Genomic DNA, 25,772 nt, shown 5'->3' on the forward strand with positions numbered 1-25,772 from the left:
TTCAAGGATAAAGAAAATAATCCTACTTCTTGCAGACAAAAAATGTTATCTTCCAAACAAAACAGATTATCCCCACTCATTTTATCGGACAAATGGGATGCAGGAGGTTAAAAGGAATTTTTTCTTTAAATATTTGAAGGGAAATTATTTTGAACCTAGTATCCTATACCTAGTAAAGTCTTTTTTTGTTTGTTTGTTTTTTAATCCTCATCTGAGGACATTTTTCCACTTATCTTCAGATAGAGGGGGAGAGAGAGAGAGAGAAACATCGATTTGAAAGATCCCCAGTGGGGGGCATGCAGAAGGCAGCCAGTCGATGTTCTGTCTCATCGGTGTTTCTGTCTCTCTCCCTCTCCCTTCCTCTCTCTGTAAAAGCAATAAAAATGAAATACTTTGCAGCTGTAAGAAAGAAAGATCTCTTATCCTTTGAGACAACATAAAGGGACCTGGAGAGTATTATGCTAAGCGAAAAAATAAGCCAATCAGAGGAAGACAAATATCACATGATCTCACTTATTTCTGGACTATAATGAACACAATAAGTGGAAGAACAATATAGATCCAGACTGACAAACCTCAGAGGAGGTGAGTAGGGGGATGGAAAGAGATAAAACAAAGAACTTATATGCATATATATATACATAACCAATGAACGTAGACAACAATGCTATGGCAGGGACGGGATCAGGGGGAGGGTGTCATTGGGGGGAAAGGAGAAACATCTGTAACAAAAATAAATAAAATCAATTAAAAAAAATTTTTAAACTAAAAAGTGTCTCTGCTGTTTGGGCTCAGCAGTTAGAGCGGCAGCCCAGGAACCAATGAGTCACGTTTTTGATCCAGTCAAGGGCACATACCTCATTTTTGGTTTGTCCCCAGCCCTGGTCAGGTTGTGCGGGAGGCAACCATTCGATGTGTGTCTCTCACATCAATGTCTCTCTCTCTTTCCCTCCCTCCCTCCCACTCTGATGATAAATGGGAAAATATTCTCCTATACAAAAACTATACAAAAATAATTACAAAAAAGTGGAAATCAGAACATGTTTTAGCTGATAAAAATTGTCCCACAGAAACCAACTATGAAGCTGAAGAACACAAACACAGTACTCCAAACAGAATTTAGTTGCTTACACAATCATTTGGCATTATTAAAATCTTTTTCTTTCTCTTTTTTCTAATTGATTTCAGAGAGAAACATTAATGTGAGAGACAAACATTGATTGACTGCCTCCCACACACACCTGGAGCAGCCCATCAATGTTTTCCTCTCATATCAATATTTCTCTTTCTCCCTCTTGCTTCCCCTCACTCTAAAAAATCAATTTTAAAAAATCTTTTTAAAAAAAAAGGAATGAATATTGAACTCAGAAACAAATAGAAAAAGACAAAACTGGCCTGACTGGTGAGGTCCCAGTTTGATTCCCAGTCAGAGCACATGCCTGGGTTTCGGGTTTGATCCCCTGTGGGGGATGTACAGGAGACAGCTGATCAATGTTTCTCACATCCATGTTTCTATCTCTCCCTCCCTCTCACTCTAAAAAAATAATAAAAACATATTTAAAGTGTGCAGTTCAGTGGCATTGAGTACACTTACAATGTTGTATAATCATCAAAAATATCCATTTTTGAACTTCTTCATTATCCCATACCCATTGAACTGTAATTCCCTACACCGCCCCCTCCCAGCCCCTGGTATCCTCCATTCAACTTTTTGTCTGTATGAATTTGCCTATTCTAGGTGTCTCATAAGTGGAATCATAATATTTGCCCTTTTGAAAGGCATAATTTATTTAGTTTATGTTTAATGTTATAACTGATATTTTTACTACTTCTGTACATTTATCACTTACTATATACTACTTTTTCCTTTTTCTTTTTGTTAATTTGAAAGTTTACTTCCTTTAGTGGTTACTTCCTTATTTCTCTCTCTCAGTCAAAGGCATATGGTATTACTATTAATTAAAAGCAAAATACCTTTTTTTAAACCAAGGTCATACTATTTTCCTTTTACTTTCATTCTGCCTAAGAAGTTGAAATCTTTAGAATATTTTGTACTTGCTGCTTCTCCCATCCCTTCTCTGTCCCCATGAAACTTTTGGAAAGCTTTCCCTTCTTGCCCAGTGGGTGTGGCTCAGTGGTTGAGTGTGGACCCATGCATCAAGAGGTCAACAATTCGATTCCCAGTCAGGGCACATGCCTAGGTTGTGGGCCCAATCTCCACTGGGGTGCATGCAGGAGGCAGCCAAATGTTCTCTCTCATTGATGTTTCTCTCTCTCCCTCTCCCTTTCTCTCTAAAAATCAATAAAGGAAAAAAAAAGAGAAAAGCTTTCACTTCTTTATTCTTTCACTTCTCAACTCCCTGATTTTTCTAATATAGTAAGTATTTAAAAAGAATTTCTCTTATAGCATGTCCCATTTTAAAAGTACTTTGGTTATATATTCCAAGAGAGTGTTTTATTACCATTCAGACTTAACTTCATATGTATATTGCTCACTATTGCTTTTTTCTTTTTATGTTGAAGCGTCATTTGATATAACAGATAAAGTACATGAACTATATATGCACCTATAAATGGGTCAATATCAGAAGTAATGTTGAGTGAAAAACTTACTATTTGGGCCCTGGCTGGTTTGGCTCAGCAGTTAGAGCATCGGCCCGCGGACCAGAGAGACCCAGGTTCAGTTCCCACTAACAGCACGTACCTCAGTTGCAGTTTGTCCCCAGCCCTGGTTGGGGTCGTATGGGTGGCAGCCAGTCGATGTGTCTCTCTCACATCGATGTTTCTCTCTCTGTCTCTTTTCCTCACTCTCTCCCTCCAACTCTATCAGAAGATAAATGCTAAAATGTACTTGGGTGAGGATAAAAAAATTCTATAAAGTTTAGAAATCCTCATAACATGTTGTAAAACTTGGAAAAAATAAATTCAGGTTGGTTACTTCTAGGGAGGGATGGATTAGGAAGTAGAACCTGGAGGGCTTGAAGGATATTATCATAATACATTCTTCAAGAATATTATAATATGTTCCTTAAAATGTGTTTGGCCCTGGCCAGTTTGGCTCAGTGGTTAGAGCGTCGGCCTGCGGTCTGGAGAGACCCCGGTTTGGTTCCCGCTAAGGGCACGTACTTCGGTTGCAGTTTGTCCCCGGCCCTGGTTGGTCGTGTGGGTGGCAGCCACTCGATGTGTCCCTTCACATCGATGTTTCTCTCTCTCCCTTCCTCTCTGTCCCTCCCACTCTATCTGTACAAAAAAATGGAAAAATATCCTCGGGTGAGGATAAAAAAAAAAAATGTGTTTGAAAATTGACCAGGAGACTTGACATGTTCTATTGTGTGTGTAGTGTTGTGTTTTGAGTAAGAAAGTATATTGAGGACATTTTTCTCTTATACAGCAACACATGAAATACATGGAAGTTGAGAAAAGGGAGCTAGGGAATTTGTACTAAATCATTATCAAGTTTGATTCTTTTTTGGGTAGGATGTTTTTGGAGCTACTCAACCCTATATCCTTCACCACACCATTCCCTCTTGCCTTATGAGATGCAAATCACATTTAAGCCCTTCTGACATGTACCCAGCAGTGGTCTGAATGTGCAAGGATACTAAAGTAGTCCTACTTCAGAGAGGCCTGGATCTCCTCTGATGAGTGACTTTTGCTCCAAAACTGTCCAACAACTTTGTCAAACTTCCTTAGGACTGCACTGCAATCTGAAATTCTTACTACACAACCTTCCTTTCTACTCTTCTCTGCGAGGATCAGAACAGCATTGTAGCCCTGGCCAGTTTGGCTCAGCGGTTAGAGCGTCGGCCTGTGGTCCTGAGAGGCCTGGGTTCGGTTCCCGTTAAGGGCACGTACTTCGTTTGCAGTTTGTCCCCAGCCCTGGTTGGTCGTGCGGGTGGCAGCCACTCGATGGGTCTCTTTCACGTCGATGTTTCTCTCTCTCTCTTCCTCTTCCTCCCACTCCCTCTGAACAAAAAATGGAAAAATGTCCTCGGGTGAGGATAAAAAAAAAAAAAAGATCAGCATTGTAGGCTTATCCCTTCCCAGCTTCCTGTAGCTCACTTCTCATTTTCCCTCATAAGCATTTACTTCAATAAATCTCTTGCTGTTCTTCTAATTCCATCTGCTTCTTGGAAAACCTACACTAACATGAGTCAGTATATGTAAAGTGTCTGGTACATAGTAAGCAGTCAATTTATATTGGTTTTTGTTATAGTAAACAAGGGATGATGGTGATTTTTTTTTTTTTTTTTATCCTCACCCGAGGATATTTTTCCATTTTTTGTACAGATAGAGTGGGAGGGAGAGAGAGGAAGGGAGAGAGAGAGAGAAACATCGACGTAAAAGGACACATCGAGTGGCTGCCACCCGCACGACCAACCAGGGCCGGGGACAAACTGCAACCGAAGTACGTGCCCTTAGCGGGAACCGAGCCCGGGTCTCTCCGGACCGCAGGCCGACGCTCTAACCGCTGAGCCAAACTGGCCTGGGCGGGATGATGGTGATTTTGAATATGGTAGTGGTAACGGATGGAAGTATCCAAATTAGAGCGACATTTAAGTAATGGGTACAATAGGACTGTGATTGAACGTGGGACCTAAAATAAGGTTAGTTTGCCTAATTTCTTGCTTATCACTCCCCACTTAACACACTGACCACATTGATTTGTTTATAGTTCACTGCAAACACCATAATAATCCATAATTCTTTATTCATTGTTATTTCTTCATAAAATATTCTTCTACCACCCTCTTACACCTTGTGTTTATATGCATAGTAGTTGTAAACGTATTGAATTATAATCAATCTTTTTGTATCAGTTTCTTTTTTCAACTCTAGATTCCTTTAGTCATGAGGTGAGATTGCAGCCATGTATATATAGGGGTCAATTAACCATTTTGTACTTTAATCCTTTAAAGAGCAGTGGAAAACAGTTGGAGGATTTTAAATGTGGAGGTAATATGATGTGATTTTTTAATTTTATAAAGATTGCTTCAAGTATTGTTTGTTGGGTGGATTGGAGGAGTACAAGGGTAAATTTGGGGAGGTGCTTTGGTGTGAACCTTGGAGCTCAGTTGCCTGGTTCTACCATATACTGGCTGTGTAATCTTGGGACTATTACTTGGGAATGTTCTTTAATCTTTCATTGCCTCAGTTTCCATATCTGTAAAATGACGATAACAGTAGTACTGCTTCAGAGTTGCTGTGAAGGATAAATGAGTTAAAACAGCTTAGAATAGAATGTGGCACATATTAAGCAGTCAGATGTTAACTATTATGTTGTAATTTAGCAAATGTTTATGTGCTTACTGCATCCCAGGCACTGGGCCAGATGCCACTATTAGCTGAATTTAACAAATGACAAAAGCAAGTTCAAATTAATATGCAGACAAAGCTTTGGGTTATAATGATATTCCTAAGAATCTGACTGTAAAACAAACTAATTTGGTCATTGTTATAATGTTACAGTTTCTGAGATGTTATATTTAGATTTCTTTGACATTTATTATAGCAGGGACTCCAGAAGGTACTGAATGAGTCACTGGGGAGTGTTTTTTGAATAAAAGCATTCTCAATATAAGACTACCCTTGTGTTATGTTTCCCTGATCTGCATTATTAAATATTAATAAATTTAATATTAAATATATTTCTGTAATGAATGTCCTTGGGGTAAAATATGTCAACTTTATAAGTTTAGAGTTTTTATATGCCAGTTTATGAGAGCTTTTGTTTTGTATTTTTTAAATAAAGGAGACTAATTAATGTGTAAATGTAATGAATGTATAGGAGATTTTCTGTAATGGGATTTAAATTACTACTTTTTTCTAAAAGATGGACTAGTTTACATATATTATGTTAAAGAATTACTAAGATTTTTTAAAATGTTTATACTGATTTTAGAGAGAGGAAGAAAGAGAGAGAAACATTGATCAACTGCCTCTTGCACACTCCCTACAGGGGATTGAGCCTGCAACCCCGGCATGTGCCCTGACTGGGAATTGAACCGGCAACCTTTTGATGCATGGGATGACGCTCAGATAACTGAGCCACACCAAACCAGCCAGAGCAGGAATTAATAGGATTTATACTTGGTTTGTACAAGAAAATATTAATAGTAGTTCACTTTGGGGAATGTGATTATACTTTTATAGTTAAAAATATTTATGCAGCCCTGGCTGGGTTGCTCAGTTAGTTGGAGCATCATCTCATACATCAAAAGGTTTCAGGTTCACTTCCCAATCAGGGTACACACATAGGTTTCAGTTCAATCCCCAGTCTGGGCATCTACAGGAGGCAACCCATTGATATTTCTCTCTCACATCAATGTTTCTCCCTCCCTCTCTCTTTCACCCCCCCCTCCCTTTTCTTCTCTCTATAAGAAAATCAGTAAAGGTGTCCTCAGGGAGGATAAAAATATATATATATTATGCAATAATTAGCAAAGATTTAAAGAAAACAGTGAATGACAAAGAAATAAAAATATAAACAAATGAATGTGTGAGACAATGTACCAAAAAATGCTTGGTTCATATGAATGGATTCAAGCACTTTTAGCTTGGTCTAGCATGGTCCGTGGAAACTGTATTAAAACAGAACTTAATAAGAGTTTTGTCTTTGTTCTTGTTCCAGTCTTAATGTTTGTTTACCCGCTTTGTTTCTATAGGGATGTGCATGCAGTCTGTCTCTGGGATGATAAAGGCCCAGCAAAAATTCATCAAGCTTTAAAAGAAGATATTCTTGAGTTTATTAAGCAAGCACAGGCAGTAAGTTCTGCATCTTTATATTACATTTGTTTTAAGGTTTTACTCAAAGAATGTTATAAGAAATATTTTTTAATTGTAGGACATTCTGAAGTAATCTTAATTATTACATTGACTCTTGACATTTTGATAAATTTTTTAATGAAATGATTACCATTTATTTTCCCCCCCCTCAGTGACATTTTTTTTAAGACAGTACATTATTATCCTCAATTAAAAGAGGATAATAAAACAACACATAAACAAAACAAAGTCATAGACACAGACAACAGTATGGTGGTTACCAGAGGGAAAGGTGGGTGGGGAAGGTTGAAAATGGTAAAGCGGGTCAAGTATATGCTGACAGAAGGAGACTAAACTTTGGGTGGTGAGCACACAATGCAATAGACAGATAATGTATTATAGAATTGTACATTTGAAACTTATATAAAGATTAACCAATGTCACCCCAGTAAATTTACATTTTGAAAAAAAAAGAATTCAGTTTTTTGTTTGTTTTGGTACATGCCACTAGCGGAAACCATACCGGGGACTCTCTGGTCCGCAGGCCGACGCTCAAACTGCTGAGCCAAACCAGCCAGGGCAACAAATTCAGTTTTTAATAGGTCCTTTAGATGTCCCCCCTACCATTTATTTTTGGCGATATGTCAGCCCACCCACATAAATCTTTTATTTATTTATTTATTTTTTATCCTTACCCGAGGACAGTTTTTTCATTTTTTTTTTTTCAGATAGAGTGAGAGGGAGAGAGAGGAAGAGAGAGAAATAGAGAAACATCGACGTGAAAGGGACACATTGTGTGGCTGCCACCCACATGACCAACCAGGGCCGGGGACAAACTGCAACCGAGGTACATGCCCTTAGCGGGAACCGAACCTGGGTCTCTCCGGACCGCAGGCCGAACGCTCTAACCGCTGAGCCAAACCTGCCAGGGCACATAAATCATTTTTGTTTTTCCTCACGACTACTACCTCTTTTCAAGCTGACACTCGTTTTCTTCAGATTCCATGCATGTTTCAAATGGCAAGACTTTTTTTTTTATGGGTGAATAATATTTCATTGTTTATACATACCACATTTTCTTTACCCATTCATCTATCTATGGACATTTAGGTTGTTTTCATATCTTGACTATTGTAAATAATACTGCAATGAACGTGGGGTGCATTTAGGCCTCTCTCAGTTTCCACGGGGGTTTGATTCAAGGACCTCGCAGTAGATACCAGAATTCATGGATGCTCAAGTTCCTTAGTCAGTCCTTTGTATCTGTGGGTTCTGCATCTACAGATTCAACCAACTGCAGATGCAGAACCCATGAATACGGATGGGGCTGACCATATATTTTTTCAAATTCGTGTTTTTATTTTCTTTGGATAGATAGCTAGAGGTAGAGTTCCTGGATCATATGGCAGTTCTATTTTTATGTTTTGGGGAACCTCCATACTATTTTCCGTAGTGCCAGCACCAATTTACATTCCTACCAACAGTGCACAAGGGTTCCCTTTTCTCCACATTCTCTTTAGCACTTATTTTTTTGTATTGATAATAGCCATTCAGCCAGGTGTGAAGGGGTATCTACTATGATTTGAGTTATCATTTCCCTGATGATCAGTGATATTGGGCATCTTTTCATGTACCCCTTGGTCATCTGCATGTCTTCTTTGGGAAAAGGTCTATTCAGATCCTCTGCCCATTTTTTATTTTTTTTTATTTTTTTTTTCTTTATTGATTTTAGAGAGAGAGGAAGGGAGAGGGAAAGAGAGAAAGAAACATCTATGAGAGAAAACATTGATTGGCCGCCTCCTGCATGCCCCACACTGGGGATTTGGCCCACAACCTGGTAATGTGCCCTGACTGGGAATTGAACTGGCAACCTCTTAGTCTATGGGTCAACACTCAACCACTGAGCCATACCTACAGGGCCTCTGCTCATTTTTTAATTGGGTTTTTGTTTTGTTTGCTACTAAGTTGTATGAGTTTTTAATCTATTTTAGATATCGAACCTTATCAGATATGATTTGCAAATATTCTCTCCCATTCAATAGATTGCCTTTTTATTTTGTTGATACTTTCCTTTGATGTGTAGAAGCTTTTAAGTTTGATGTAGTCCTACTTGTTTATTTTTGCTTTTGGTATCAAATGCAAAAAATCACTACCGACACTAATGTAAAGGAGCTTACCACCTATGTTTCTTTTAGGAGTTTTATAGTCTCAGGTCTTAAATTTCAGTCTTTAATCCATTTAAATTAATTTTTATGTATGGTGGTCAAATTTTATTCTTTTGAATGTGGCTGTCCAATTTTCCAAACACCATTTATTGAAGAGACTGTCTTTTCCCCATTGTAGATTACTTTGAGTTTATGGACATTTTAACAATTATAATTTTTTTTTTTTATCCTCACTCGAGGACATTTTTTCATTTTTTGTTCAGGTAGAATGGGAAGGAGAGAGAGGAAAAGAGAGAGAGAGAGAGAGAGAGAGAGAGAAACATTGACGTGAAAGGGATACATCGAGTGGCTGCCACCCGCACGACCAACCTTGGCCAGGGACAAACTGCAACCAAGGTACGTGCCCTTAGCAGAAACTGGACCTGGGTCTCTCTGGACCGCAGGTCAACGCTCTAACCACTGAGCCAAACCGGCCAGGGTCATTTTAACAATATTAATTCTTCCAATTCATGAGGACAGACTGTCTTTTCATTCTTGTGTCTTTAATTTCTTTCATCTATGTCTTATAATTTTCAGTGTAGGTCTTTCACCTTGCTGGTTAAATTTATTCCTAGGTATTTTATTCTTTTTGATACATTGTAAATGGGATTGTTTTCTTAATTTCTCTTTCTGGTAGTTTGCTATGAAACACAAACAGGCCTGGCTGATGTGGCTCAATGATTGAGTGTTGACCCATGCACCAAGAGGTCTCCAGTTCAATTTCCAGTCAGGTCACATGCCCAGATTATGGGCCTGATCCCAATTGATGTTCTCACTCATCAATGTTTGTATCTCTCCCTTCCTTTCTCTCTAAAATCAATAAAAAAGAAAAAATATTATTTAAAAAAAAAACCACAAACAGTATAGAAACACAACAGATTTGGGGGTGTTTTATTTTATATCTTGCAACTTTACTAAATTTGTTTATTGTAATAGTTTTTTGTGGAGGTGTTAGGATTTTCTATATATAATTACATATCTTGAAATGGTGAGTTCTCCTTCCTTTCTAATTTGGATGCCTTGTATTTCTTTTTCTTGCCTAATTGCTCTGGGTGAGACTTCCAATGTTGTGTTGGGTGGCATTAGTGAGAGTGAACATCCTTTCTTATTCCTGACCTTAGAGGGAAGGCTTTCAGCTTTTACCGTTGAATATGACATTAGGTGTGGACTTGTCACACATGGCCTTTATTATGCTGAGGTATGTTTTCACTATACTCATAAAAAGATGTTGAATTTTGTCAAATGCTTTTTTAGCATCTATCAAAATGATCATATGATTTTTGTCCATTTTGTCCATGTGGTGTTAAACACTTGGATTGATTTGCCAATGTTTACCCATCCTTGCATCACCGGAATAAATTCACTTCATCATGATATGTGAGCCTTTTAATTATAGAGTTTAGTTTGCTGATATTTTCAGGATTTTTGACCTACATGTATCAGGGATATTGGCTTGTGATATTTTTCTCTTGTGACGTTCTTGTCTGGTTTTGGAATCGAGGAAATGCTGGCCTTGTAAAATGAGTTTAGAAGTACTTTCTCTTCTATTTTTTGTAAAAGTTTGGGAAGGATTGGTATTAATTCTACTTTAAATGCTTGATACAATTCACCAGTGAAGCCATTTAGTCCTGGACTTTTGTTTTTGCTTGTTGAAGTTTTTGTTATTAATTGAATCTCCTTACTAGTAATCTGTTCAGATTTTCTGTTTCTTTATGATTCACTCTTGATAGATTGTATGTTTCTAATAATCATCTCTTCTAGGTTACCAAGTTTGTTGGCATATAATGTTCATAGTAGTCTCATGATTCTTTGTATTTCTGTGGTATAAGTTGTAATGTCTCCTCTTTCATTTCTTATTTTATTTGTTTGAGTCCTCTCTCCTTTGTTCTTGGTGACTGCACAAGTTTTTGTGAACATTTTTTGTTCACAAATATGTATAGCAGCATTATTCATGATAGCCAAAAGGTGAAAACAGCCCAAATGTCTGTCAGTGGACAGACATAAAATATGGTACATCCATAAAATGAAACAATATTTAGCCATAAAAAGGAATAAAATACAGATGCATGTATATTGGCACAGGAAGTAAATTAGTGGTTGCTTAGGGCTGAGGAGTGGCAGAAAGGACAGAGAGAAGGGAAGATAAGGTGATAGCTAATGAATACACTTTTTTTAATTGACGTGTTATTGACAGGGAACATTTTTATTAGTTTCAGGTATATAACACAATGATTAGATATATATATTTATCATGAAATGATTATAATGATATGTGAACATATTTTAATTTTCTCTTGGGTATATACGTATGTTTTGATTTCTTTTGGGTATAAGGTAGTTTATACAATAAACAAAATATTTTAAATTTATAGCATAAAAATTTTCTAGTAATCTTTAAAGCACCTGTATTTCATATTGGTACAATTCTTTTTTTTTTTCAGCGAGTACTAAGCCATCAAGATGATACAGCTTTGCTAAAAGCATATATTGTTGAATGGAGAAAATTCTTTACACAGTGTGATATTTTACCGAAGCCTTTTTGTCAACTAGAGATTACTTTATTGGGTAAACAGGGCGGCAATAAAAAATCAAATGTAGAAGACGGTATTGTTCGAAAGGTAAGTTTTCCCTAATATTCTTTAGAAAGGATGATTTGAAGATTTTTAAATGTAATTTAGATACTAAGTGAGTTTTTCTACTTCACATATACAGCTCTTGCTGGATTTTTTTCTTTTTCTTTTTTTTTAATCCTCACCCAACAATATTTTTCCATTGAATTTTATTTTATTTTTTCTTTATTGACTTTAGTGGGAGAGGGAGAGAGAGATAGAAACATCAGTGAGAGGGAACATCGATTGGTTGCCTCCTGCATGCCCCCCACTAAGGATCAGGCCCACAACCTGGGCATGTGCCCTGACCAGGAATCCAACTGGCAACTTCTTGGTACATGGGTCGACGCTCAACCACTGAGCCACACTGGCCAGACTCCATTGAATTTTAAATGGAGTGGAGGGGAGGGAGGGAGAAAGAGAGAGAGAAACATTGATGCAAGAAGGACACATCAATTGGTTGCCTCCCAGATGACCCCGACCAGGACCTGTGATCAAACCTGCAACCCAGATACATGCTCTTGACTGGAAATCGAACCTGAGACCCTTTGGTGTGCGGGCAGATGCTCTATCTGCTGAACCAGACCAGCCAGGGCCTCTTGCTGGGTTTTTATTGATTGATTTGAGAGAGAGAGGGGATGCAGGGGGCCAGGGGACATCCCTTTATTGTTCCACTTATTTATGCATTCATTGGTTGATTGGTATATGTGCCCTGACCTGGGATCAAACCTGAAAACCTGGCTTATTGGGACGATGCTTTAACCAACTGAGCTACTCGGCCAGGGCCATACCAGTGTTTCTGAAATTCAACCCTGGAACTATAGGGGAAATAACATTTTCCATGTATTACCATATTTAATTTTTACAACCTCTTGAAATTTATACTATCATTTTCACTATTTTAGAGATGGAAAAGCAAGTAAATAGTAACAGCTGTAATTCAAATCCAATCATGTTTGATTTTTTTTTATTTTGGTTATGCATATTTTAATCAGTTTCTGATTAAGAATAAGGTCACTCTAGAACTAAATACTGCACACTACACCAAACTTTGTCATAAACAAAAGTAGTGATTTCAAACAGAAGAATATCACTATTAGTGATAATCAATATATATAAATTGTAACTTTTTTTTGTTTTTAAGTTTTTATTGATTGATTTTTATAGAGAGAGGAAGGGAGAGATAGAAACATTATGGGAGAGAACATTGATTGGCCACCTTCTGCATGCCCCCCACTGAGGATTTGGCCCACAACCTGGGTATTTGCCGTGACCAGGAATTGACCAGCTGCCTCTTGGTGTATGGGTTGACGCTCAACCATGGAGCCACACCAGCTGGCTAAATTGTAACTTTTTAAAATAGCCCACAAATTTCACTTATTTGTTCATTTTTATTCACATACCTAAATTTTGATGTTTTGATGTTTGATTCTGAAACACATATTCTTTACTATTATTTACCATGTATTCTTTACCACATTTAATAACACTGCTTCCTTGAAGAATTCAAGTGAATGTAGGCCTAAGAATTTGACTTTTTTTTTTTTAGTGTTTGTACTTAAATTTTTTTTACCCTAGGTCAGCTCTCAAAATGCCTACCCCTATCTTTCCAAGACTCACACTCATTTCAGTCTTAAATCATCTGAACTCCAAACTCCAGATTCATCCCCCAAATAAAAGAAAGTTCTCCATTGCCCCCTGCAAAAAATTTTTTAAATATGTGTATTTATGGTACTTTGTATATTAACGATCAAGATGGATTATGTATTTCTTCTTTTTTCCCAGCTCATGCTTGATACATGGAATGAGTCAATCTTTTCAAATATAAAAAACAGACTCCAAGATAGTGCAATGAAGTTGGTACATGCTGAAAGATTAGGAGAAGCTTTTGATTCTCAACTGGTCATTGGAGTAAGAGAATCCTATGGTATGTTCTGAACTTTTATGATTATAATTTCCTTTCCATGCATATTCTAAGATAATTATAGAGTAGCACTATTAAAATTATGTTTATTAGCATATAGTCACATCTACTTTTAGTGCTAGATGCTTTTATAAGAGTATACAAAAGGTATTAATTCTGTGTTAAAGAAACCTACAAAAATTTATATTTGTATGGTTAATATTCATTTTCTTCATCTCATTTCTTGGCTGATGAATCTATAGCTTATAAGGTAACTGGTTTAATACTTGTATATTTAGGATGTAATTCATTTTACGTATACATTTGTCTCTGATCTTTTCTGTTTCTGCCAATGACATTCTCATTTGTTCTTTCAATCAGATATTCCTCTGACTAGAAAACTCTTCCTCCTCTTTATCTTCTAACTCATCCTCATCCTCTCTTTCCTCATGGAGGCCTTTCCTAATACCTGAACTAAGTTGTATCCTCTCATAGTGCTTTATAGTACCTGTGCCTCCATGTCATAATACTTTAGTGTAATTAACTGTGTTGTTGACATTGTGTCTTTGCTGAATAAGGATGCCTTGCACAAAACAGTTGTCAATAAGAATAATTTTTTATATTAATGAACCTTTAGTTATCTTTGACTTGCTTTCTCCATTGCCCCTCATCTTTCTTTCTTTCTTCCTCTTATTAATTTTTTCTTTCTTTTTGGGGGGTTTATAAAAGTTTATTTGAGCCAAACAGGATACACCTGAAAGGAAGACTTCAACAGACTGAGATAAATGCTTCCCCCTCATATTTCTTTAAGTATCAAATCTAGCCCTGGCTGGTTTTGCTCAGGGGTTAGAGCGTCGGCCTGCAGTCCTGAGAGACCCGGGTTCGGTTCCCGCTAAGGGCGCGTACCTCGGTTGCAGTTTGTCCCCAGCCCTGGTCGGTTGTGCGGGTGGCAGCCACTCGATGTGTTCCTTTCACATCGATGTTTCTCTCTCTCTGTTCCTCTCTCTCCCTCCCACTCTACCTGAACAAAAAATGGAAAAATGTCCTCGGGTGAGGATAAAAAAAAAAAAAGTATCAAATCTAGATTTTCATTAGCCAAGTCCCTGATGTATTCCTTTTTATTTCACCTGCCACCAGTTTGGACTTTTTTAAATTCTACTTCGGGAATTTTGAAACATTCTTCTTAGAGGGATCATGTTATCATTTTACCCATACACTATTCATAAGATTAATCTTGAACTATTTTATTGGTATTCTTCTTACCCAGTTAGTGGCAGACCATGCTAAATTCAGGTTATTTAGCCTGAAATCTGAGGCTCTTCACAACTATTCCTAACTTACCTTTGTCTTCTGTTAACCTTACAGTCCACTCAGACAACCAAGTTATTATACCTTGACTTGACCCTGTACTTTTCTGCTTCTGAGTATTTACTTACTTTAGATAGATCTAGCTATGTAAATCCTAGTCTATTCCTTAAGATTCATTTTAAATCTCATCTCTTTGTACATGGTGTCTTGATCCAGTTAGAAGTTAATGTCTTTCCTATTCAAAAATAAAATAGTCCATGTTCTCTATATTGTCACTTTACTGTTTTGTGCTGTTATCTTTTTAAGTTTTTTTATAAAGAAAATTTTGTCTGATATGTTTTTATGTTCTCTTGAGCATTGTCAGTCTCTTGCACACAATGACTCCTTAATATTTGTTATTTCATTTATCATACTCCAAATACTGATACAAATCATAATTAGAGTAAAATTTTATTTTCTGTTTTTCAGTTAACCTTTGTTCTAATCCTGAGGATAAGCTTCAAATTTATAGGGACAATTTTGAGAAGGCTTACTTGGATTCAACAGAGAGATTTTATAGAACACAGGCACCCTCGTATTTACAACAAAATGGTGTACAGAATTATATGAAATATGTAAGTCAGAACTTAGTATATGTGCTAATTTGAGCTATTCCCTTGATGTTCTTAAAATGATTGCTATTTTGCCTCTGGACAGGCAGATGCTAAATTAAAAGAAGAAGAAAAACGAGCTCTGCGTTATTTAGAAACAAGACGGGAATGTAACTCTGTTGAAGCAGTAAGTAATTTTGTAATTTTATATTCTAGGGTATTCTTTGAAGTACACTAGCCCAGGAATGGCAAATACATAATGCAAGTAACATTATTTATCCTTTCTCTGTCTCTGACCAACATTAATAATTGATTATAGTACTTTCCCAGTGAGCTAAAGCACAACTTTAATAGACACTTTATCTAGAACCCATTGTTTTTCAGAGCTGATGTGCAAAATAAAATTTATTTGCCATCCCTGCTCTAGACTTTATTTAATGTACTTAATCTTTCATCAGTCTCCTTTATTATGTGTTATACATATCTAAAGTTAACATTTAAGTGACATTCATGTGGCAAGTAAAATACCTTCCCTAAAGATACAGTTGATTCTCATTATTCACAGTGATTATGTGCTATAGAGTAGCTGGGAACACTGAATTAGTACCAAATCATTACTACTAGGGGATAGTTCTTATTATGCAGAATGTTTTCTAACTTCATCTTATCATGAGATAAAATATTATTTGATAAGCAAGCATTAGTCTTTTATATTGTTTTATTTATTTTATATTGTAAGTTTCTCATTTAAAAAAACTGATCAGAGGTAGTAGCCATGCAATAATATATATACTGGGTGTTTTCTTTTATATGGAGAATGACCTTAGTGTACCTTAATAAGGGAAAATAATAGCAATAATATTTCCTCCAGTTCCTTTCGGTCTTTGGAGCCTAGGAATTAAATTTAGATTTACATTCAAAGAAGTAACATTTCAGTTTGCCTACAACCAAATATATTTCAACTATGATTATTATTTTTCCTTCTAACTTTTCTTTGGCTTCTTCCATCTTGAATGCTAGTCATGTTTATTACTTTGTTCAGGAGTTGGTTTGGGGTGGATCTTTTTTCCCCCTTGTTTTTGTTTTTGTTTTGTATTGCTTTTCATAATGTGCAGTATATTTCCTCTTTCAAAGGTTAAAATCACTTTCATATTGGCCAGAAAAGGGGCCTAACTTAGTGGTTGTTTATAGAAGTTCGCCATAGAAATTTAAAGCTGACTTGGACTTCATTCAGAAGGCAGGGAAGACCACTGAATGTTTGTTAAACAAGTATGCTATGCTCCAAGTTATTTCTCAGGAAGATTAGTCTAATGACAGTATGAAAGTTTAATTGGAGTGGGGAAGAGCTGGAAATAGGAAGTAGGAAGGAGGTTTTTACAGTAATTCAAGGAAGGTATCAGGAGTACCAAATAGGGTTATAGCAATGGGAATCAAAAGGACAAGGGTAGACAGACAGACTTCCAGGGGTGGAACATAAATCTTAGTAGAAAAGGAGAAAGATATGTTTAGTTAAAGGGATTTGAGTATTTTGAGTTTATTTATGTGCCCATTTCATCTGGGTGGGGAATGTTACAATTTCATAAGAATTGTTCTATTCTTCTACTCTAATTATACAACTTAATTGGAGCATATCCATATTAAATATGGAAATTCAACTATAAAGGTCCAGCTAAGAGAGGGAATAAGAGAGCAAGAAAAACAGAATGAGGAAGGTAGAAATAAACAAATACACATGACAACCTGAATAGAACATTTAAGTCCCCCACTGTACTTTAAAACACACATACACTAGGAAAAAAATAGAAATAGGAGATGTGATTTGCTCTTCCATAGTTACCAAATGTGAGCATCTCACCAGCTGAATGATACCAGAGTTTAAAGATACGCTTTTTGTTATTTTACAACAAAGACACCAAATGCAATATAGCTTGCTTCCAAAGAAATTGTTCTTTATTGAGGATGTAAGAGATCTGTTTGTATGGTTTGTTTTTATTTTGTTTTGATTTTCTGCTCATTTTAAAAAATTAACTGTTCTGATTGAAATATGACAAATATACTGAAAAGTGCAAAAACTCAAGTATATGAGAAGTTAATTATCACAGAGTGAACATATCTGTGAAATCACCAGAAAAAGAATTAGTAGCAGCAAAGGTAAACGTGGTATCACGTCCTCCCATAACCACATCAAAGTTACAACTAAACTACAGAACAACCATCATTCAAAACCACCTGAAATCAAGCTGAATGGAAGTCCTACAACTACGGAACTAAAGAAGCCACATGGAGACTGGTAGGAGGGGCGGAGGCAGACGTGCTGGTCCCACACCCACATGTGGCGGATAAAAATCGGGAGGGACACCTCGGCTGTGAAGGTTGTCCCTGAACTGAGGGGTCCCCGTCCCACACCAGACGCCCAGCTCAGAGTTCCAGTGCCAGGAAGAGAATCCCCATCACTTCTGGCTGTAAAACCAGTGGGAACTAAGGCTGAGGGAGGCTGAGGCTGCTGGAGCCCCCAGGCAGCTCCTCTTAAAAGGCCCACGCATGGACTTAATCAGACTCACTCCTTTTAGACTCCAGTGTGGGGAGGCAGCTTGAAAGGCACCAGAGACATATGGGGAAGAACTGAGTTGTTTGGCATTGGAGCAAGAGCTGGAGAAGCAGCTTTCTCCTGGACATACGTTCCTTTGGTGAGCCCTTCCCTGGGGCGGCAGACAGCCACCATGTCTGAGACTCCAGCAACCTGACTCACACTGGTTGCCCCACCCTAGTGATTCCCTGAGGCTCAGCCCCACCCAACTTTCAGACCCACCCAAGCTGTTGCCACTTGCTTCACCATAGGATTGGCCTGTCTTGGATCCTGCTTCAGGTTTTTCTAAATTCTTTCAAACAAGCAACATCTGGCCTCAGCCAGCCCCATACCTCTCATTAACTAATACATAGAAACAAACACAGGGAGGCAGCCAAAATGAGGAGACAAAGAAACAGGTCCCAAATGAAAGAACAACAAAACTCCAGCGAAAGAACTAAGCGAAATGGACATAAGCAACCTAACAGATGCAGAGTTCAAAACACTGCTCATAAGGATGCTCAGTGAACTTGTGAAAACTTAAATGAACTTAGTAAGGGCCTCAAGAGCATAGAAAGGACCAGTCAGAAATGAAGGATGCATACTCAGAAATAAAGGAGGCACTAACTGAAATAAAGAATAATTTACACAGACTCAATAGTAGAGTAGGTAAAGCCAAGAAGTAAACCATCGATTTGGAATATAAGGAAGCAAAAAACACCCAATCAGAATAGCAAAAAGAATCCAAAAAACTGAGGATAGTGTAAGGAGCCTCTGGGACAACTTCAAGCATGCCAACATTCACATCTTGGGGGTGCCAGAGAAGAGAGAGAACAAGAAATCGAAAACCTATTTGCAACAATAATGGCAGAAAACTTCCCTAACTTGGTGAAGGAAACAGACATACACGTCCAGGAAGCACAGCAAGTCCCAAACAAGGTGAACCCCAAGAGGCCCACACCAAGACACATCATCATCAAAATACAAAAGGTTCAAGACAAAGAGAATTTAAAAGCAGTAACAGAAAAGCAGTTAGTTACCTACAAAGAAATTCCCATAAGACTGTCAGCTGATTTCTCAAAAGAAACTTTGCAGGCCAGAGGGTGTGACAAGAACTATTCAGAGTGATGAAAAGCAAGAACCTACAACCAAGATTACTCTATACTGCAAAGCTGTCATTTAGAATCGATGACCATATAAAGAGTTTTCCAGACAAGGAAAAGCTAAAGGAGTGCATCACCACCAAACCGTTATTATTTGAAATGTTGAAGGGTCTTTTTGAAGAAAAAGATAAAATATATGAACAAACAAAATGACAATGAATACATATCTGTCGACAATGGAATCTACAAACAAAATGAACAAGCAGAACAGAAACATTCTCATAGATACAGAGAACATTTTGTTGGTTGCCAAATGGGAGGGGGGTTGGGGGAATGGGTGAAAAAGGTGAAGGGATTAAGAAGTACATATTGGTTGTTAGACTGACAAACTTCAAAGGGAAGAAATAAACCAAAGAACTTATATGTATATATGCATAACCAATGGACACAGACACCATGTGGGGAAAGGCAGGTGGCGGGGGGAGAAGAGGGGATCAACGGGGAAAATGAGAAACATCTGTAATACATTCAACAATAAAGATAAGTTAAAAAAAAAAAAGATACTGCATTGTACTAAGGCATTCACACCTCAAACACAGTGAAACTGAGCGCCTTCAGCCACCCAAGAAGCATCTGAATGACCTGGAAAAATACCTAACGTTATATCTACTTTGATACTTAATTATTAAATGCAAATTAAAAGTTAAAAAAAGAATTAGTAGCAATTCAGAAACCTTCTATTATGCCCCCTCAGAAGGACTATTGCTATCTTTTTCTTTTTGATTATATCAAAATTTGGTTCAAAGGAGACATTAAGCACCAAAACTTGAGAATGAATTATGACACTGGGAATGTAAGGCTTAATGCAGATGCATTACTATGTTATATATCTCACTGAGCTAAAGCCGTTATACTATACACATAATATTTATTATATGTTTGTTAATTTACAATTTTTGTTTTCAGAAAGAAATAATGTGTTAAAATGATGTTATGCTGGAAGGAACAGTAAACCCAAAAATCACCATGTCCTGGGTTCTAATTTAAAATAAAGTGTAAACACTATTATTTGAGTAGCTAGTAAGAAACAAGTCACTTTCCATACTAAAAACTATTGAAAATAGACTTACTGTCCTAAATTATCAGTCACCAGAACATGTTTTGCTATATCTTAATGCTTTATTGATATTAGTTTTGTCTATACTTACCTATGAAGCTATTCTTATTAATGGAGGACAGTTACATATCAGTTCATATGGAGCTATACAATAATGCACACCAGAATGTAAGATTAAAGTATGTACCATTTTGGCACTTGTGTTTTCCTCTAAAAATTAGCAAATGATTACAGTTTATCAATTACCTTCTTTGAGTTTAGTTAGTATGGGTCAATCTTAATATTCTAAACCTGATTCATTTTCAATATATGCAGAAAAACATTTCTGGACTGTATTCAGTGTAATAGAGCAAGTCTCACCTAGGTAGTACCCATTTGGTAGGCCAGGCCTAATGAAGGTCAGATGTACATTTCAAGTAGTTTTCATATATTGCTTAGCACCTTACTGAATTTTTTCAGCGTTCATAAGAGTTTTATTTCATTCTCTTGGGTATTCCAAGCATCTTGATTATGTCATTTGCAAATGATGATGCTTTTTTTCTAATATTAATATCTTCTATTTCCTTTAGTGAATTAAATCCACCTAATATTAAATGGTTAATTTTAGAAAAATATTAATAACATTGGAGATCCTTGTCTCCTTCTAATTTTCGATGGGGCTGCTTCTAAATTTTCGCCATTAAGTATGGTCATGTTCTTTGGCATGATGTATGCATTTAACTATGTTAAGTTAGTATTCACTTACTTTTTCATTAAGAATATTATCAGGCCCACTCTTCTACTTTACCTTATAGATGAGCAACTTTGCAGCACTCATCCAATTAGACACCCAATTCTGATAAGCTTGATTATCTTTGGATGGGCCTGTAGCAAAAGAGCAGGATATGTTAGTAAAACTGAGTAAAAGGCTTCAGAGCTCTGCTGCTGAAGAGGCATTATTGACAGCAGAAAGTGTCATGTAACTGTAAGAAAAGAGTGAGGAAAAATTTTTAAACCAAAATAACTTTTTTCTGTGGCTGTTAGTATTTTAGGCAGTAGTCCAACATACCTTGGTATTCCTTGAGGGCATTCAGTTAGTGTTTATTATGCACCTAAAATATATCAGGCCTCATGCTAGTTGGGGATAAGAAGATAGACCTGGTTCCTCTCTTCAGAGTGATACTAGAATAAAATGGATTGTTTATATCACAGAGTAGCGGAATAGAGAATTAATTGGAGATGGCAAGTTTTCATCTCTTCACAATGACTGAGGCATTCATTGGGAGGCAGCGACAGTGTATTATAATGGTTAGGGGCATTCATATTGGAACCAGGTGAGGATTTGAATTCCACTGTTGTCATTTTACCAGCTGTGTGCCCTTTGGCTAGTTATTCAGCCTTTGTAATCCTTATTTTTCCAACTGTACAATGGGATAACACTCACTTGTGTTATCAGAGTTGAATGAAATAATTATATAGAAAACATTTCATCACTGTGTCTGGAATGGTATTTTTTACTGCTAGGGCTTTGGTTTGGAGAAAATTGCTTACTGATTCAAAGATAGAAACTATTTTACTGTCTGTATAAAACATTGATAAAACTGAATTAGGTCACAGTCATAAATTATTATCTTTAAAGTGGGTACTTCTTGCCCAGCTGGTTTGGCTCAGTGGTTGAGCATCAATCCATTCACCTAGAGGTCTCTAGTTCAATTCCTGCTGAGGGCATGTGCCCAGGTTGCAGCCTTGATCCCCATTAGTTGGGGGTAGGGGAGTGCAGGAGGAGGCATCTGATCAATGTTGTTATTTCTTTCTCATCGATGTTTCTCTCTCTCCTTCTCCCTTCCTCTCTCTCTAACATCGATTTTTAAAAAGTGGGTACTTGTTAACCTTTAGTATTTTAGTATCTTAAGGGTGGTATTCAAAAAAATCAAGGTGAATTGGTCTGACAGTTGTTCTATGTAAAGAGTTACTTGTGTAACTATTTTAGAAACGAAGCAAGTACCACTAGTTATAATGGTAAAACAGAGAGAGAGAGAAATCTAAACAAACTAGAAAGTCTAAGAGAAATTAATTTTGAGAGTATCCTCTCACACACGGGATAAATTAATTCTTGAATACATTAAATATTCATGTATGGTTAAAGACCTAGTTGATAATGAAAAAGTACAATCTTAAGTGGAGAAACAGGATAATTTTTAGTTCAAACTTCTATTTTTTAGCTGAGGCAAAGCAAATTATTACTTATACAGAATTACATAACTAATAACAATCAGAACTGTTTTTGTTGCTTTTTACTAAATTTCAGAGAAGTAGAATTAATTGTTCAAATTGAATATCACTAAAAGAAGCCTCTACTATATCACTTAGGCCACCTATCCCACCTTTCGTTTTCACAGACCTATGCTTTCATTCATTCAACAAGTTACTGAGTGCCTGCTGTGTTTTATGGCAGGCATCATCTTTGAAGAGCTTTGCTATAGAGGAAGGTTAAACATCAAGCACATTGATAGTTACAGTGTTTCACCTTGCAGACCTCTGGGGAGAGATTGCTATGGATTTAGAAGTTGTGCTCATCTCAGGCAAAATACAGGAATTGATGGCATATGACAAAAAATTTTTTTCTTCACGGAAGCTAGCAAAAGGAGACAGAAAGGGAATACAAGGTGAGAGAGATGGTTTATCACTATCCTTTCCATTCAAGATGTATTTTTCAAATAACAAGAATATATTTAGGTTTGACTGTATATAGTACTTTGGTAAATGATGGGGAAAAAATACAAAAGAGGAGTAACATGATCTCTGCCCTCTAATAACTGACCCTCTTATTAAGAAGATTCATTTGAAATAAGGAGAGAACTCTATCAAACAACCTCCCTTTCTTCTTTTTTTTTCTGCACAGAAGTTTTCTAAAAGATTTTTCAATACATAGGGATCTATAACATAATTATTCTCTTTTTTTTAAAAGGCTCTGTTATGAAAGTTTTCAAATATTTATAAAAGTTGAGAAAAATAGTGTAATGAACCAAATCCACCATACCCAGCCCCTAGATTTAACAGTGATCATTTTGTCATAATTTGCTTGGTTGATCTCTCCTTTCTCCTCCCTCCCTCCCTTTCTCTTTCTTTCCTCTAGCATTTTAAAAGAAATTTATGACATCATGCATTTTTATTCCAAATCCTTCTGTATTATAACATTTTTAAATACCTGTATATTTTTATTATATGTATAATATACACTATTTCATATTATAATATGCCTAACCAATCCTCTAATGATGGGCACTTTAATTATTATTCATTACTATAGTTGCTTATAATAATACTTCCTGGAATTTTTTTTTTTTTTAAGAGAAAGAGGAAGGGAGAAGGAGAGAGAGAAATATCGATGAGAGAGAACATTGATTGGCCACCTCCTGCACGCCCCTCACTAGGGATCAGGCCCACAACCTGGGTATGTGCCCTGACCTGGAATCAAACCGGCGACCTCTTGGTGCATGGGTCAGTGCTCAACCACTGAGCCACACTGGCCAGGCATGGAATATCTTTATATGCCTATATCTTTTTAACATCTTTATGCATGCATCTTTCTCACGTGTCATTCTCTTGGTATATAATTTCCAGGAAATGAGGTTGCTGAGCAAAGTGTATGCACCTTATACAAATTGTTCATAATACCACCTGATCTTCCGAAATTCTTATTCCCATCAGTAGTGTGCCTGTTTATCTTTGCTGATCTGGTCTTTTTCAGTCCATTAATTTTGCCAATCTCCTAGTAGCATAGATTTTTTTTTTAATATTCATGTATAAAAATTATTAATGAGGCTTGGGCATCTTTATTCATATTATGGACCATTTATTATATTTCTTCTTTGGTGTGTTCAGGCTAATCTTTTATAAATATCACTTTTATTATTTTACTTATTTATTCAAAAACCCTGGCTAGTGTGGCTCAGTTGGTTTGATCCCTGGCCGGGGTGCATACAGGAGGCAACTGATTGATGTTTCTCTCTCACATCATTGTTTTTCTTTCTCTCTCTCTCAAGTCAATAAAAATATATCCTTGGGTGAGGATTTAAACTAATAATAATTAGTAAACAAAAGCAATAGTATCATTATGTCCTATCTCTGAGTTTCAAGACCCTTCATAATTTTGCCTTAAACTATTTTTCTAACTTAATACTGTCCTGCAACAGTCATTCTCCTCCAATAAGGAATATTTCCTCATTCATATATCTCATTCTACTCATTTTTTTTCTTGGATTCATTTCTGAATAATATTTTACCTTCTTTTTAAAATGTTTTACTTATACTTTTCTTATATTCTGCCTGTTAAATCCTTCAGAATTCTTATAGCCCACTGTGCAATAAAGTTGCCCCAAATTCTCTAATTTTCATCAATTTTCTCTTATTGATTTCCCACTGTACCTATTTATTGTTTCTACCACTTGATTTAGTAGGATATTGTAGACTGGTTTGTTGTGTTATTTTATCAAACTCCAACTGTACTTGAGGCCATGCATACATAGCTATGGACAGAAAAGTCTCTGTTCTTAAGAAGTTTATGGTGTAGTAATGATGGATTTATTTTCACTTCGTTGCTTTATTGATGAGGTTGAATTTCTTTTCATATGCCTCTGTTACATATGAAGTATGCACATTTTTAGATATATAATTAATTGTATTTCCCCGCTGGATTATAAAATCATTGAGGATATAAACCATGTATTATACTTCTGTATTCCTTATACCACTTAACTCATTTCTGAATCTGTGCTTGCATTTAGTCATTACTAAATATATACTTACTTTGTTTGTTTTTTATTTATTGATTTTTTGGAAGGGAGTGGGAGAGAGAGAGAGAAACATTAATGAGAGAGAACATTAATTAATTGGCCACCTCCTGCATGCCCCCCACTGAGGATTTGGCCAACAACCTGGACATGTGCCCTGACCAGGAACCAAATTGGTGATCTCTTGGTGCATGGGTTGACACTCAACCACTGAGCCACACCATCTGGGCTATACCTGCTTTGTTAATGTAGTAACGAAAGTTGTAGGCTGTGGAGTCACATACCTGACCTTTTTCTTTCTCTCTCTCTCAAGTCAATAAAATATATCCTTGGGTGAGGATTTAAACTAATAATAATTAGTAAACAAAAGCAATAGTGTCATTATGTCCTATCTCTGGTTTCAAGACCCTTCATAATTTTGCCTTAAACTATTTTTCTAACTTAATACTGTCCTGCAAGAGTCAGGACCTTATAAGGTACCTGTACAGCATTTGCAAGTTACTTAGCCTCTCCAAGCTTATTTCCTCATATATTATATATCTACCTCATAAGGTTTTTATGTAGGTTAAACGAGATAATGTATGTAAACCATTTAACACAATGTTTGGTACAGAGTAAGTTCTTATGAAAACATACCTGTTATTGTAATTTATTTAACCTCTCCAGCTAGGAACTGCTTCCTCATTCTTTTATTTCCTTAAGTCCTTTGTCTAAGCAGTTAACCAAATGCTGCACAGCTTACTTCATTATTCTTTCAGTCTAGCCTCTCCTTTTAATCTGCATCGTAACCCACAATAAGAAATACATTTAATATTTCTTATTGTGTTCATTTGCA

At 36.5% G+C, this 25,772-nt stretch overlaps 1 protein-coding gene across 1 annotated transcript in view; it reads left to right on the plus strand.

Annotated features, from left to right (window-relative positions):
* CUL5 (cullin 5) overlaps nucleotides 1-25,772 on the plus strand; it is a 108,561-nt gene that overhangs the window by 38,876 nt on the left and 43,913 nt on the right. Inside the window, exons 3-7 of the mRNA XM_036257696.1 lie at nucleotides 6,666-6,765; nucleotides 11,411-11,587; nucleotides 13,364-13,505; nucleotides 15,258-15,403; nucleotides 15,486-15,566. Of these exons, the coding sequence (XP_036113589.1) occupies nucleotides 6,666-6,765; nucleotides 11,411-11,587; nucleotides 13,364-13,505; nucleotides 15,258-15,403; nucleotides 15,486-15,566 (646 nt within the window). The remainder of the gene's footprint in view (nucleotides 1-6,665; nucleotides 6,766-11,410; nucleotides 11,588-13,363; nucleotides 13,506-15,257; nucleotides 15,404-15,485; nucleotides 15,567-25,772) is intronic.

Source organism: Molossus molossus, unplaced genomic scaffold (assembly GCF_014108415.1).
Source record: "Molossus molossus isolate mMolMol1 unplaced genomic scaffold, mMolMol1.p scaffold_m16_p_13, whole genome shotgun sequence".
Classification (NCBI taxonomy): Eukaryota; Metazoa; Chordata; class Mammalia; order Chiroptera; family Molossidae; genus Molossus; species Molossus molossus.